The 14,786-nt window shown below is 47.3% G+C and overlaps 1 protein-coding gene and 1 long non-coding RNA gene across 12 annotated transcripts in view; one reads left to right on the top strand and one right to left on the bottom strand.

Annotated features, from left to right (window-relative positions):
• The window catches only part of LOC137541819 (uncharacterized), a 743,120-nt gene that overhangs the window by 698,034 nt on the left and 30,300 nt on the right, over positions 1-14,786 (top strand). Inside the window, exon 7 of one of the 2 annotated variants that reach the window (XR_011025283.1) lies at positions 7,448-8,102. The exons of the other annotated variant lie outside the window; for it this stretch is intronic. This is a non-coding gene — a long non-coding RNA (uncharacterized lncRNA). Of the gene's footprint in view, positions 1-7,447; positions 8,103-14,786 lie in introns of those variants that run through there. 2 annotated transcript variants of the gene reach the window in all.
• Positions 1-14,786, bottom strand: part of CEP131 (centrosomal protein 131) — a 165,009-nt gene that overhangs the window by 21,514 nt on the left and 128,709 nt on the right. For all 10 annotated transcript variants that reach the window (XM_068263336.1, XM_068263332.1, XM_068263331.1 and 7 more), the window contains 2 exons: positions 13,365-13,542; positions 6,095-6,291 (listed from right to left, as the gene is read on the bottom strand). In XM_068263336.1, coding sequence (XP_068119437.1) covers positions 6,095-6,291; positions 13,365-13,542 — 375 coding nt within the window. The remainder of the gene's footprint in view (positions 1-6,094; positions 6,292-13,364; positions 13,543-14,786) is intronic.

The following is a 14,786-nucleotide window of genomic DNA, read 5'->3' on the forward strand; positions in this document are numbered from 1 at the left end:
ATAGCATCGGTGTGTGGGAGTGCGAGAGGAAGGGGACCAACCAACAGCATCGGTGTGTGGGAGTGCGAGAGGAAGGGGACCGACAGCATCGGTGTGTAGGAGTGCGAGAGGAAGGGGACCGACAGCATCGGTGTGTAGGAGTGCGAGAGGAAGGGGACCAACAGCATCGGTGTGTAGGAGTGCGAGAGGAAGAGGACCAACAGCATCGGTGTGTGGGAGTGCGAGAGTAAGGGGACCGACAGCATCGGTGTGTGAGCGTGCGAGAGTAAGGGGACCGACAGCATCGGTGTGTGGGAGTGCGAGAGTAAGGGGACCGACAGCATCGGTGTGTGAGCGTGCGAGAGTAAGGAGACCGACAGCATCGGTGTGTGGGAGTGCGAGAGGAAGGGGACCGACAGCATCGGTGTGTGGGAGTGCGAGAGGAAGGGGACCAACAGCATCGGTGTGTGGGAGTGCGAGAGTAAGGGGACCGACAGCATCGGTGTGTGAGCGTGCGAGAGTAAGGGGACCGACAGCATCGGTGTGTGGGAGTGCAAGAGGAAGGGGACCAACAGCATCGGTGTGTGGGGGTGCGAGAGGAAGGGGACCGACAGCATCGGTGTGTGGAAGTGCGAGAGGAAGGGGACCAACAGCATCGGTGTGTGGGAGTGCGAGAGGAAGGGGACCAACAGCATCGGATAACGGGGAGAGGGACCAACCGCTTTTGACAGGGAAGGAAGACCAACTGAATCGGAGTGCAGGGGTGGGTGGGGGACCAACAACACTGGATCATAGGGTGAGCAGGGAGGAGACCAAGCGCTCTTCTGCCTGTATCTCAAAGTAAAAATCACAGATGTCATCTTTCATTAGAAGCCACCTCCCTTGTCTAAAGGAACACAAAAACACTGAATATTTTTTGCCTTATTTCTACAGTAATTCTCACTATTTTGTTCTCCAGCACATTCCAGCCACAGGTAACAAGATGTTCTGCTGCCGTTAGTACCCCTCCCCCATCCATCAGTGTGCAGGAAAGGGGGACCAACAGCACTGGTGCGCAGGGGAAGGGGACCAACAGCAGCAAAGCACAGAGAGAGCGACCAACAGCAGCGGTGCAAGAGGAAGGGGGACCAACAGCAGCAAAGCACAGGGAGAGCGACCAACAGCAGCGGTGCGCGAGGGAGGGGGACCAACAGCAGCAAAGCACAGGGAGAGCGACCAACAGCAGCGGTGCAAGAGGAAGGGGGACCAACAGCAGCAAAGCACAGGGAGAGCGACCAACAGCAGCGGTGCGCGGGGAGGGGGACCAACAGCAGCAAAGCACAGGGAGAGCGACCAACAGCAGCGGTGCAAGAGGAAGGGGCACCAACAGCAGCAAAGCACAGGGAGAGCGACCAACAGCAGCGGTGCGCGAAGGAGGGGGACCAACAGCAGCAAAGCACAGGGAGAGCGACCAACAGCAGCGGTGCGCGAAGGAGGGGGACCAACAGCAGCAAAGCACAGGGAGAGCGACCAACAGCAGCGGTGCGCGAGGGAGGGGGACCAACAGCAGCGGAGGATGGGGAGGAGGGACCAACAGCATCGTTGTGCGCTGAGTGGAGAGACCAACAGCATCGGGGGGGAAGGGTGTCCAACAGCAGCGGTGTGCAGGGAAGGGGAACCAACAGCAGCAGAACCCGTGGCTGGAATGTGCTGGAGAACAAAATCGGACAGACTTACTATAGGAATAAAGCAGAAATGATTCCTTGTTTGTGTCTGTCAGATGTTGCCATCTGCGATTTTTACTTGGAGGCATTGTTTAAATCTTCTGCCTGCAGCTCAGTCAGCACCTGTCACCGTGGGAATGCAGCGCAGGCCGCCTTCTGTAAACAAGGAAATGTCACTATGCAGTAAATCATGCCTCTGCATTCCTCGCTGTGCTTTGGCCGTGCTTTGTTGCTTTGGCCGTTTAGAAGCCACTTTGTTCTGAGCATGGAGGGAAGTGATTAAGGGCAGCCGCCCAACCTCTCCCCAGTAATGATGGTCAACGAAATGCAAATAAATATCAGTTGATGCAAGCCTTATGCAGATCTATGCATTCTGGAAGTGGACCACAGAGTCCTATAGGGAACCTGTGTTGGGAATTGAAGCTTCCAGGTGTCAAGCAGCAGCCAAAACACCTAAAGAATTGCACAGAGATCTGACTACAGGTGAAACTCGCAAAAATTAGAATATCATGCAAAAGTCCATTCATTTCAGAGAGTGAACTTAAAAGGTGAAGCTAATATATGAAATCGGAACCCTTTGCAGGTGCAGTGGATGAATTAGCTGATTAGAGTCTGACACTGAGCTGAGAATATTGAGCATTTTCACAATATTCTAATGGTCTGAGATTTAGATTTTGGGGTTTTCATAAGCGGTTAGGGCTTGTTCACACTACGAGCACTTTAGGTTTTTTTCAATGCTGGCAATTTTAACCACTTAACGACCGACTAACGCCGATAGGCGTCGGCAGGTCGAAGTGGTGTTTCCATGGAAACGTTCCATGTCAGTTCACGGAGGGTGTCTCCGTGAACAGCCTGCGAGCCTCCGATCGCGGCTCGCAGGCTAATTGTAAACGCACAGGGAAGAAATCCTCAATGTTTACATCATACGGCGCGGCTGTCGCAGCAGCGCCGTAAATGAGATCGACGATCCCCGGCCTCTGATTGGCCGGGGATCGCCGCCGTCTGATAGGCTAAAGCCTATTAGAGGCGGTACAGGCGAGGATCTCCGTCCTGTGCCGCCCATAGAAAGGAGGAGAGGGAGGGAGGAATATTGCTGCGGAGGGGGGCTTTGAGGCCCCCCCCCCCCCCCGGCTCGGCCACACAGAGCGGCGGCGATCAGACCCCCCCCAGCAGGACATCCCCCTAGTGGGGAAAAAGGGGGGGGGGGGGGGGAAGAGTCTGATCGCCCTGCCACAATCATGATCTGTGCTTCGGGCTGGAGAGCCCACGCAGCACACATCAGCCAATACAGCCCTGGTCCTTAAGTGGTTAAAAAGCACTTGTAGGGCCCTTTTCCACGACACTGTTCTTCAGCATAATCGGAAAACGCTAGCGATTTTTAAATCACTAGGTTTTGCAATTTAAGGAATGGCGGTAGGTTTTTTCCACTACCACGATTTGATTTTGTCCAAAGCGTGATCTCTTTCATAAGCGATTTTTATTACGATTGTGCATTGCGTACACAAAATCACGATCGCGTAAAAAGTGACAAAAAGCAATCGCTAGCGTTTCTGATTGAGATTCATAGTGGAAAAGAGCCCTAAAAGCGCTTGTGCAATAAGGTACAATGTGAGCGTTCTCACATAAGCGATGAGCTTTCTTTCCGATCGCAAATGCAACTCATGCACCATTTCCTGAGCGTTTGGGCTTCAATGGAAAGTATAGGAAAATCGCTAAGCGCTCTACAAAGTGCTTGAAAAAGTGATTTTGTGAGTGCTTGTAGTTTCACTTCCAGGTCAAAGAGTTCACTTCCTGTTTACAGGAGAAGTTTTTACAGGCTGAAATTGCCAAACAAAAGCACTTTGATTAGCGATTTTTAGAAGGGCTTTTCTCTCAGAAAGTGCTGGGAAAAGCACTTGCGATTGCGCTGATGATTTATTAATGTGAACTAAGGGCTGGGACCCACTACAGTGTTTTTGGCAGCGTTTTGGGATCGCCGGCGATTCCCAAAAATGCTTTGCCAATGAAAGTGAGTGGGTGGGCAACCCACCATTGCGATTAGGGTTCATCGCAGGACATGCTGCAAAATCACTTTGAAAATAGTTTTTGCAGTGATTTAGGGGCGAGCGATTACAAATTGAATTTAAAACAAAGTTATTTATACTTACCGGCAGTGATGGTAATTACTCGTGATTCAAATGAGCCTTAATTGCTACAGCTGAGCGGCTGGATGACAAGGGGTTAGTTACCCATGATTCCACTGTCCGCCCTGCATTCCAATCAGCTTGTATGCGTCCTATTGGTTGCGTTGCAAGCCTCACACCGGTTGCAAGGTGCACATCGTGGTGAGACATGCAACGCAACCAATAGGACGCATACAAGCTGATTGGAATGCAGGGCGGACAGTGGAATCATGGGTAACTAACCCCTTGTAATCCAGCCGCTCAGCTGCAGCAATTAAGGTTCATTAAAATCACGAGTAAGCACTTGTGATTACTTGTGAGCCCATTGCTGCTTACCGGTTGTCCGCATTTCCAGCTTCCATCCATTTATTTAAAGTATTTATATAGCACTGACATATTACGCAGTGTTGTACAGAGTATATTGTCCATAGCTCCGCCCCCTAGCAGAAGAGGTCACAGGCGCTTCTCTGACTGGTCCTAGAGAAGCACCTATCACTTCTTCAGCTAAGGGGTGGAGCTACGGACAGAAGCCAGACATTGGCACCCAGTAAGTATAATAAAGTTTGGTACTTATCCGTTAGCCGGGCACATCCTCTAGGTGGCGACAAAACTCCACCAGAGTTACATCTTTCCCTACTATCCATGTCGGCCTGGAGGGGGAATAGTAATTAGCGCCATCTGCCGGATGCGCCCGGCTAACGGATAAGTACCTAAAGTTTATTTTAAAAAAATGTATATTGCTAATCGGAAGCACTGTAAAGTTTACTGCACAGGGCTTCTAAGTGCCGGGAAACGTGACCGCCCTGGGAGTCGCTGCACTCAGCACAATTCCTAGTTGGCTCCAGAGCCATAATCATCAAAATTATAACAAATAAAGGCTGGAAATAGCTCTCTTTGCATGTAACCAGTCTATTTCATGTATTGGTTAAACCTTTTACGTTGAATTCCTGAAATAAATTGACTTTTGCACAAAATTCTAATTTTTTTAGTTCACCTAAAGGTAGCTATTGACGGTCCAATTTCTAGCGAAAAATCGTTAGATCGATCAGAAATTCTGTTTGGATTGGGTGTAAATCTCCATTGATGGGCACAATCGATTACGAATGATTATAAACATAGTCGTCCGATTTGATTTTGGTCAAACCAAAATTTGGATTTTTTTTTTAGTCGATTGTGATAGATAGGAAGCAAAGATCGGTTAGTTGATGGTGTAGTGAACGATTTTTCTTCTGATCAGAATTATCTGATCGCTCGAACGATTTTTCGCTAGACATTGGATCATTAGTGGCTACATTAAGGGCTCTTTCACACTTGGACATTGTGTTGCAGGGGACGTTAAGGTCGCATAACGTTCCCCTAACGCAACGCATGGTGGTGCGAAAGGTGATGGCTACATAGAGACGCGTTATGCGGCTCTTGGTGCGCCGTTTTCGTCCGGTAGTGATAGAACAAAAACGGTGCATGTGTCAAAAGACTGTGGAGACCACGTGATCGGAACACTCTGCATCCCGTGGTCCCGCCAGCCAATAAGCGGCCGCTCCAGGAAGTAAACACTGCAGTGCAGTGAATATTAATTAGCCATGTGGCTAGGCACAATAGCGGACTCTCCCCTCCTTCTCTCCTGCACTAAAAAAACCAACATTACTGAGCATGTGCAAACAGTCTAATGCGGCTAAAACTGCGTATAACGCACAGCATGCTGCACTTTCATAGAACGTCCAGCGTTACAATGTAACGAGACGTGGGCACTGTGAACAGCCCATTGATTTTTCATTGCTGTGCGGTGGGCTGCGTTACTGGCTGCTCTAACGTGCGCCTGTAACGTCCCACTGTGAAAGCAGCCTGATACGTGGCTGCCTTCTCTAAAACCTTTTACTTCCCTCTGTGTTTAGGAAGATGGCATCAGTGTAACCTACTAACAAAACATGACATTTTGCATGACAGACGTCCTTCAGGTAGGGTTCACACTTGTAAAAAAATCGGAGTTTTTTCAATTTTGTGGTCGTATGCACATTTTTGAGCGAGTTTTTTCACGTGGCTAATTAAAATCAATGACAAATTGCATGCAATGCGCACCTTTATATTGCAAATGCAGAAGTGCGATTATACATGGACTTTCATTAGATGCGCGGTGAAAGTATTTTTGCACATTTGCAATTTGTACTCAAATTGCAATAAGTGTGAACCCTGCCTTAAATGTACTTCTTTAGGAAACATGTGCGTCAGAGACAGGACAACAGCTCCGCCCACCTCTTGTGCACCTCCTCCAGCTCCTCCTCCTTCTCCCGCGTGATCCTTTCCACCTCCAGACGGTGGCGGGCCTGCGCCTCCGATGCCTCAATTTTTAACCGTTTGTTCTCCTCCTCTGTTATGACAAGGCGGTCGGCGAATTCCTGTCGGATTACGTCGGAGAGGCTCTTTCTCTCCTCAGTTAATCGGTCTGTGATCTGTAGTTGGGAAACGAAGAAAGCTTTCCGTTACAAACGGTAATTACTAATTTATTATTATTTAAAGAGACAGTCCTCTAAAGAGTCTTCCTATCTTTTATGCTACAGTGTGAATTAAAGGGCACCTAAAATGAGGGATATAATGACTGCCATATTTATTTCCTTTAAAAAAAAAATACCAGTTGCCTGGCTGTTCTGCTGATCTCTTTAGCTGCAGCAGTGTCTAAATCGCACACCTGAAACAAGCATGCAGCTAATCCAGTCTGACTTCAGTCAGAAACATCTGATCTGCATGCTTGTTTGGCGTCTATGGCTTAAAGTATTAGAGGCTCAGGATCAGCAGGACAGCCAGGCAACTGGTAATTGTTAAAAAAATAAATATATTTGCATTGAGGTTTCCCAACTCTTGTATAGAGTCTACCGGCTACTTTGCACAATATTGGGGCGAGAAGTTTCTAAAAGTCCCAAGAAAGAATTGCTGTGGAAAAATACTCTGGAAGTTACATGACTTATGCCAGGTACACACCATGCAATTTTACCGTCAGATAGATGGGTCAAATCAGTTATTTCTGACAGGTACCAGGCATTATACTAGGTGCACACTGAGATTTTCTGGCAGATTTACTGTCAGATCCATTATTTCCAACATGTCCGATCTGATTTCGTATCGATGTCTGATCATTTTCCCATCGATTTCCGACTGGTTTCCATTCACCTCTATTGGACATAGATTGGAAATCAACAACTGGAAATCAGTTCGGACGTGTTGGAAATAATTGATCGGTCAGTAACTCTGCCAGAAAATATCATAGTGTACCTAGCAATAGACTTCTCACCCATATTTTTATGGCCACTAAACAAACCCTTAGTGACCGCCTGGAAGACAAAAACCACTCAGCTTTGACCTACATCAGAGCAGACATTTTGGCAGCATAGGAGCAATACTGGGAGACTGCAGCCAAATTTTAAAACAAAAACAAACTTGAATGCAAATGACTGAACCAAGGCCTGCGGTGCGCTTGTCTGTTACTTCCGATAGCTGTGACTGGGCAGCAGGAGTAGATGAAGTAGGTTAGATGAACACTCGCATCCCTTTGCTTTTACTGTTGACCTCACTTTCCTAACATTCTGTTTTTCTCTTATTTCTTGCTATGAGCGACCTCCGTCACATGGGCTGGGCTGGGACTCCATGGCAGACCACTATAAAGCAACGCAACACTTTCCGTATGAGTCAGCCACACTTCCCTTAGAAGAACGCTGTGCGGTGACCTAACGACGATTATTGGGAAATGAGACAGTGATGGCTGCCACCCAAATCCCAGCGTCCGCCAGGAGGTCATTAATGGAATCTTCTGAGCAGCCACTTAACTGGAGGGCTCTTTGTACAAGAATGGAGTCCAGACATGACCTGCAGGAATTGCTCAAGCTTGTTTTGGTTTCTTTAGCTGTACAGAAATCATTACCACAAGGTTTTTAAGGAGGCTCAAAATGTTCCAACATGCCTCGTTTATTTTAAGAATGTATGGCATCGCTCATGGCAAGAAAAATATACCAGATGATGATATTTCTCGCAAAATCATAGAAGGCAACTTGAATTACCACCAATATATCAAAAACGAAACATGGAGAGTCTCATCTAAAGACAATCCATCGCACCAAATATGCTTTTGACATCAAATATCTGCGACCCCCGGTCAATTATAAACCTTTCTGTCCGAAATGTCAACATTCACAAGCAGATATTTGTCATTGTCTATGGGACTGTAACATCATCACATCGTACTGGAAGGAGGTCTGTGAATATATAAAGATGTTGACACAAAAAAAACATTTCACTAGATCCACAGGCCCTCCTGTTCCAGTTTTTGGATACCCCTAACCAACAGGAACCAGAGACTGATAACATCACCTCCAACCTATCACCATTTTGTCATGTCATCTTAGAATCTGCAAAGGTCATTTTCAAAAAATGGATTTATTCACCACCACCAACAGTTTAGGATCTACAACAAGAACTGCTACACTGGTTCACTCTGGACAAACTTGAGGCTCGATCCTATAAAGACAAACACACAAAGGACCAGATTTATCAAAGCATCGCGACAGTTTTTTCTTCTTCTTAAAAACTGTTCTAACCAGCAGGGAGAACAGTTCTGTATGATAATAAGAAACTTCTCAAATCCTAGGTAATAGTGGCAATTTAGCATGAATTTCTAGAGCTGCACTACAGTTAAGAAAAGTGCAAACCCATCCCTAAACTGGCGCAGATTAAGAAGTTCTTGATAGCAGTTCTACAGATGTAGAACTGCAGACTAGACATGATTGCAGAGTGCAAGCTAGACATGATTTGTGATGTGCCCCCCCCCCCCCCCCTACTGAATTCCTCCTCAGAGTCTGCGGCTATCAATACAGCAGATGTGTTGGTTACCTCAGCACAGCAATTCCCCTCACACACTGCACTGCCTGAGAGACCTTCCTAGCTCCTCCTATTTTACAGCAGTTTTAGAAGGAATCTGCAATATATAATGATTTCGTAAGATGTCTGAGACAGTTCTGCACGGATTTCTAAAAACCTCCCAATGTTTTGTCTCAGACACTCTTGATAAATTTGGCTCAAAGTCTTTTTTTAAAAAATGGAAAGACTTTATTGAACATACTTTCACTCAAAGTGAAATACAAGACATAATGAAACTATTTCAATACACTGAACGGTATGCTATTAATGATCTGCTAGGTACTTTAGGTAAATTAAAAATGGCCTAGTGGTGTATGGGCCCTGAGGGGCTTGGGTATTGACAGCAGAAGGTGGAAGAGGGAGGGGGGTGGCTTTCTGGGCCTGGGGTTACAAATGTTGCATGGTCAATATATAATATTACTGGACAAGATGAAGGCAGAGCAAACCACTTTGTCTCAGTACTAACATCATTGTTTGTAACATAACGTAACAAAATACTCAAAATATTGTTATATAAAAAGGAATGCATGGCAATTACCTTGGTTTAACCTTTTAACCTCTTGATCCCCAGAGGTTTATACCCCCCTATTGGCATTTTACAATTCAGCACTTCACAACGGTTTATTGCTCGGTCATACAACTTACCACCCAAATTAATTTTAACTCCTTTTCTTCTCAAATAGCAGCAATCAAACAGCACCAAAAGAAAGCTCCCTTTTTTAAATTAATAATAAAAAAAAAAAAAAAGACATTTTTGCTAAAAAATAAAACAAATTGTCCTGTTTCTTTTTTATCTCCCCCCCCCCCCCACCCCCCCCACCCCCACGATTGCCACTAAACTAAGATACATACACTACACTATACATATAAAGACATATGCCAATGGTAGGGTTTAAATTGTGAGCCCTTTTGAGGGACAGTTAAGTGACAAGACAATATACTCTTGTACAGTGCTGCGGAAGATGTCAGCACCATAAATTTAAATGCTTAATCAATAAACGGCCTGCCAGCACTGATCGCTGGCTGGCAGGCTGATCGCTGGGTTCCCCTGTGCGCAGTGACCGGAGAGTGTGCAAGTGCGAGCTCCCGTCAAATCTCGCTCCTCGCCAGATGACGCCATACAGCATCGCTGAGACCCGAGTGTGCCGCTGTCCCGCGTTAGGCGGACTGGAAGCAGTTAAAGCACACCTGAACTCAGAACTGCTTCTCTACTCTAAAACATAACCAATAACATAATAACCTTTAAAGAAAAACATTTATTTCATACAGCTTACTGAACTACTGTATCCATTTCTTGCTTTCATGGAAGACAAGGGGTTAACATCCTTTGTTTACATATTAGCTGTGTCTGCGGAGGACTGACATCTCTGTGCTGAGAGATGAAACAACACTTGTCCTGTGCAAGAGTTCAGGTCCACTTTAACCACTTCCCAGACACCGCTAATTGAAGTCTACGCCCTATTTAGGACCGGCTATCCCTGCCAGGGCGTAAGTTTCAATTAGCGCACAAAAACTGGGGATAACCGATATCATGCCACACAAACCCATCGCTCTCGTCATTCATGCTGCACTGCAGCCCACTCGCCCTGCCGTCAGTATGACAGCAGACCTCCAGGAGCAGATTTCATTGACAATCTCATTGGCTCACAGCTCCTGACCGGCTCACGGAACTCTGCTGTCATAGTGATGGTAGGACGAGTGGGCTTTAGCATCGGGAGAGCAGCGCGAACGGCGAGAGCGACGGGACTGTGCAGCTTGACATCAGTGAGCCCTGTTTTCGTACCAGCGGTCTCTGGTCCTTAAAGAGAACCAGAGATGAAGCACCCCCATGTATTTTACCATATATATCAGTGGGAACATGACAGTAAACACCTACTCAGCTCTTTGTTTCATTTTTCACTGCTCAATCTACTTGTTATTAGCCCTGAATCTCCGACTGAGCATTCAGTCTGGCTTTGCCCTGTAATGATTATAGCTGAGTCAGTCTTCTGTGATGTCTTTCCAAGCCCAAGCCTGACCCCTTGTTTCTCTGCTTTGCTGCTTCGAGGACAAATAGCAGGAACGCAGAGCCACAAGGGGGCAGGCTTGGGCTTGAAAAGACATCACAGAAGACTGACTCAGCTATAATGATTCCTGAGCAAAGCCAGACTGAATGCTCAGTCGGGGATTCTTATCAGAGCTGATAACAGGCAGACTGTGCAGTGAAGAATGAAACAGAGAGCAGGGTAGGGTTTTATGGTCAAGTTCCCATTGATATGTATGGTAAAATACATGAGGGTGCTTCGTCTCTGGTTCTCTTTAAGAGGCCATAGACTGCTGTTACTCAAATGGTTAACAAAAAAAAACATTAAAGAGAACCCGAACTGGGTTTGAACAATGTGATCTGCATAGTGAGGCTGGATCTGCCTATACAGCCCAGCCTCTGTTGGTATTCCAAAGGTCCCCCTGCACTCTGCAATCCCTCATAAATCACAGCCGTGCTGTCGACACAAAGTGTAGCAGCGGGCTGTGTTTTTCTCTATAGTGTCAGTCTGCTGCTCTCCCCGCCTCCTGCAGAACTCCGGTCCCCACCTGCCTCCCTTCCCTCCTCGCTGATTAGAGGAAAGGGAGGAGGGCAGGGACCAGAGCTCTGCAGGAGGCGGGGGAGCAGCCGAGACTGACACTACAAATGTTAACACAGTACGCATAGCGCGGCATTGATCTATGTCTGATTGCAGAGTGCAGGGGGACATTAGGGGGGTTTGAAATACCAACAGAGGCTGGGCTGTATAGGCAGATCCATCCTCTGGATTCAGATCACATTCTTCAAACACACCTCGGGTTCTCTTTAAAAGCAGGAATATAACAACAGACCCTTTCCCCCCCGGCAAACAAAATGATTGTGGGACCCCCTAAAGCACCAGCCCCTCCCCTTGTGTAGTGGCCAATCAGATTCACTACACATACTAGATTCTTGGCTGTTCTGGCTGACCACCTTGGCCGAGACCTATCTAGTGTGTGGATGAGGCTTACGGTTCGTTGATACTCCCGCTGTCGGATCCTATGACGTCAGTAAGTTTGAACCAGTGGAAAGGCATTTATGAAGGGAGGAGTGGAAGCGAGCCTCGCACTTGCACACGGCAGTCTCTGCCGTGTCTGCTTTAGACGATGCGCTCCATTCGCATTCCACGTCACCCCCATGCTTCCGGGTTGAAGAAGGAAGCATTGGAGTGGCCTGGGACACGAATGGAGTGCATTGTCTACGACGGACGCATTGGATACATTAACCCCCCTTGGCTGTGGGCTGCGCAGTCTCCTTTAATATTAAATTCTGAGTAGCTACATAATAAATGAGCGGGAGAAGAATAATGCAAACTCTTGCACCTACTGCTAGAGTACTGAGTCTACTTTAGGGGACCCAGTGAGTTTTTCAATCACAGCACCCTCTACAGCTTTTAAGGGAGTCTAAAGATATTAAAAAAAAAACAGATACTCACTAGTGCACACCAGAGCGGTTCGGCTGCGGTTTGCGATCCGCTTGCGGGTGCTGATACGCTAGGGTAATGTATTTCAATGGGCTGGTGCACACCAGAGCTGGAGGCGTTTTGCAGAAACGCATACTCCCGGGCTGCTGCAGAATTTGGATTGCGGAGGCGTTTCTGCCTCCAATGTAAAGGACAGGAAGAACCGCAAACCGCTCTGAAAAACGGCAGTTCAGAGCGGTTTTCCTGGCGTTTTTGTTACAGAAGCTGTTCAGTAACAGCTTTACTGTAACAATACATGAAATCTACTACACCAAAAACGCTTCACAAAACCGCAAAATGCTAGCTGAAAGGCTACAGAAAAATAAGAAAAAGCATTTCAAAATCTGCTAGCATTTTGCGGATCTGCTAGCGGTTTTTGTTGTGCACCAGGCCTAAGGAGAGGGAAGGCTCTGGGTCCTAAAGAATCTTCTCATTCCTCTCCTGGTCCCATCTTTCCTGGGCTGGCTCCCCCATTAGCAGCCTAGCAGCGAGACCCACTAGGGAGATTTTTTTGGCAACATTTTTAGATCGCCGGCAATTCCGAGTGTTTAGAATTTTAAATAAATGTAATTCTACTTACCGACTGTCCCGGTATCCAGCTTTGTCTATAGCCCCGCCCCCTAGCAGAAGAAGCGCTTCTCTGATTGGCCCAAGAGAAGCACCTATGACCTCTTCCATTAGGGGCGGGACTGTGGGCAGAAACCAGACATCGGGACACCTGGTAGGTATAATAAAGTTTATTTAAAAAATATATAAAACCCTAATCGGAAGTGCTATAGGAGTTTACTGTGCAGCACTTCGAAATCTGAGCCAAATGCTATTGCCCTAGGAATCGCTGCACACAACACTTGCTCAATTTAAAAGCCCTTCAGCGATCCTAGTGGGTCCCACCCCTCACAGAGATAAACAACGAGATGCATGCAAACCTAATGCTAATTGTATGCAGCTTGGCATTGGGCCAATCAATGTCATGCATGTGGCTGACCAAATTCCAAGCTGAATACAATTTGCATTACATCTGCATGCAAGCCGGAATGATTTAGATCCCTCGCCCTCTCTGCTCATGTACTGTATCTAGGATTCTGGGTGATTATGTGATACTCGAGTAGCCTCACCTTCCGGATGTCCTCCACCTCCTGCTCTCTCTGCTTGAGAAGTCCCTGCAGCCTGATCTGCTCCCCCTCCAGCTCAGTCACTCGCTCCTTCAGCTGGTTACATCGCTCCTGCAGCTTCCGCTCCGATCTCTCCAGCTCCTGCAGCTCCGCCTCGTACTTCTCCCGCACTCTCTTTATTCTGCAAGAAAGACAACATTCAGCCTCACAGCTCTCCATGTCTGCTAGCTCGTGTTCCCAAGCAATACCACAAGCTTGTGGTGGGTTACATCCCAGCCATCCACAGACTAGGATGGAATGTCATCATAAACCTCAAAGATCAGAAAACTACAAGTCCCATCAGGCCCTGCTTATCACAAATTAGTCTCTGGCAATATGGCAGCAAGCGCTAAACTTACTACTTTATGGCAGCAATCCACTCAACCTCTGCAATACAGCAGCAATCCACGCAGCAATCCACTCAACCTCCGCAATACAGCAGCAATCCACTCAACCTCCGCAATACAGCAGCAATCCACTTAACCTCCGCAATACAGCAGCAATCCACTCAACCTCCGCAATACAGCAGCAATCCACTCAACCTCCGCAATACAGCAGCAATCCACTCAACCTCCGCAATACAGCAGCAATCCACTCAACCTCCGCAATACAGCAGCAATCCACTCAACCTTCGCAATACAGCAGCAATCCACTCAACCTTCGCAATACAGCAGCAATCCACTCAACCTCCGCAATACAGCAGCAATCCACTCAACCTCCGCAATACAGCAGCAATCCACTCAACCTCCGCAATACAGCAGCAATCCACTCAACCTTCGCAATACAGCAGCAATCCACTCAACCTCCGCAATACAGCAGCAATCCACTCAACCTCCGCAATACAGCAGCAATCCACTCAACCTCCGCAATACAGCAGCAATCCACTCAACCTCCGCAATACAGCAGCAATCCACTCAACCTTCGCAATACAGCAGCAATCCACTCAACCTCCGCAATACAGCAGCAATCCACTCAACCTCCGCAATACAGCAGCAATCCACTCAACCTCCGCAATACAGCAGCAATCCACTCAACCTCCGCAATGCAGCAGCAATCCACTCAACCTCTGCAATGCAGCAGCTATCCACTCAACCTCCGCGATACAGCAGCAATCCACTCAACCTCCGCGATACAGCAGCAATCCACTCAACCTCCGCAATATAGCAGCAATCGCTCAACTTCCTGCATTATGGCAGCAATCCACTCAACCTCCAGCAATACAGCAGCAACCTCTCAGTCTCCAGCAATACGGCAGCGATCGCTCAACCTCCTGCAATACAGCAGCAATCCACTCAACTTCCTGTAATACAGCAGCAATCCACTCAACCTCCACAATACAGCAGCAATCCACTCAACTTCCTGCAATACAGCAGCAATCCACTCAAC

Source organism: Hyperolius riggenbachi, chromosome 12, assembly GCF_040937935.1.
Source record: "Hyperolius riggenbachi isolate aHypRig1 chromosome 12, aHypRig1.pri, whole genome shotgun sequence".
Lineage (NCBI taxonomy): Eukaryota > Metazoa > Chordata > Amphibia > Anura > Hyperoliidae > Hyperolius > Hyperolius riggenbachi.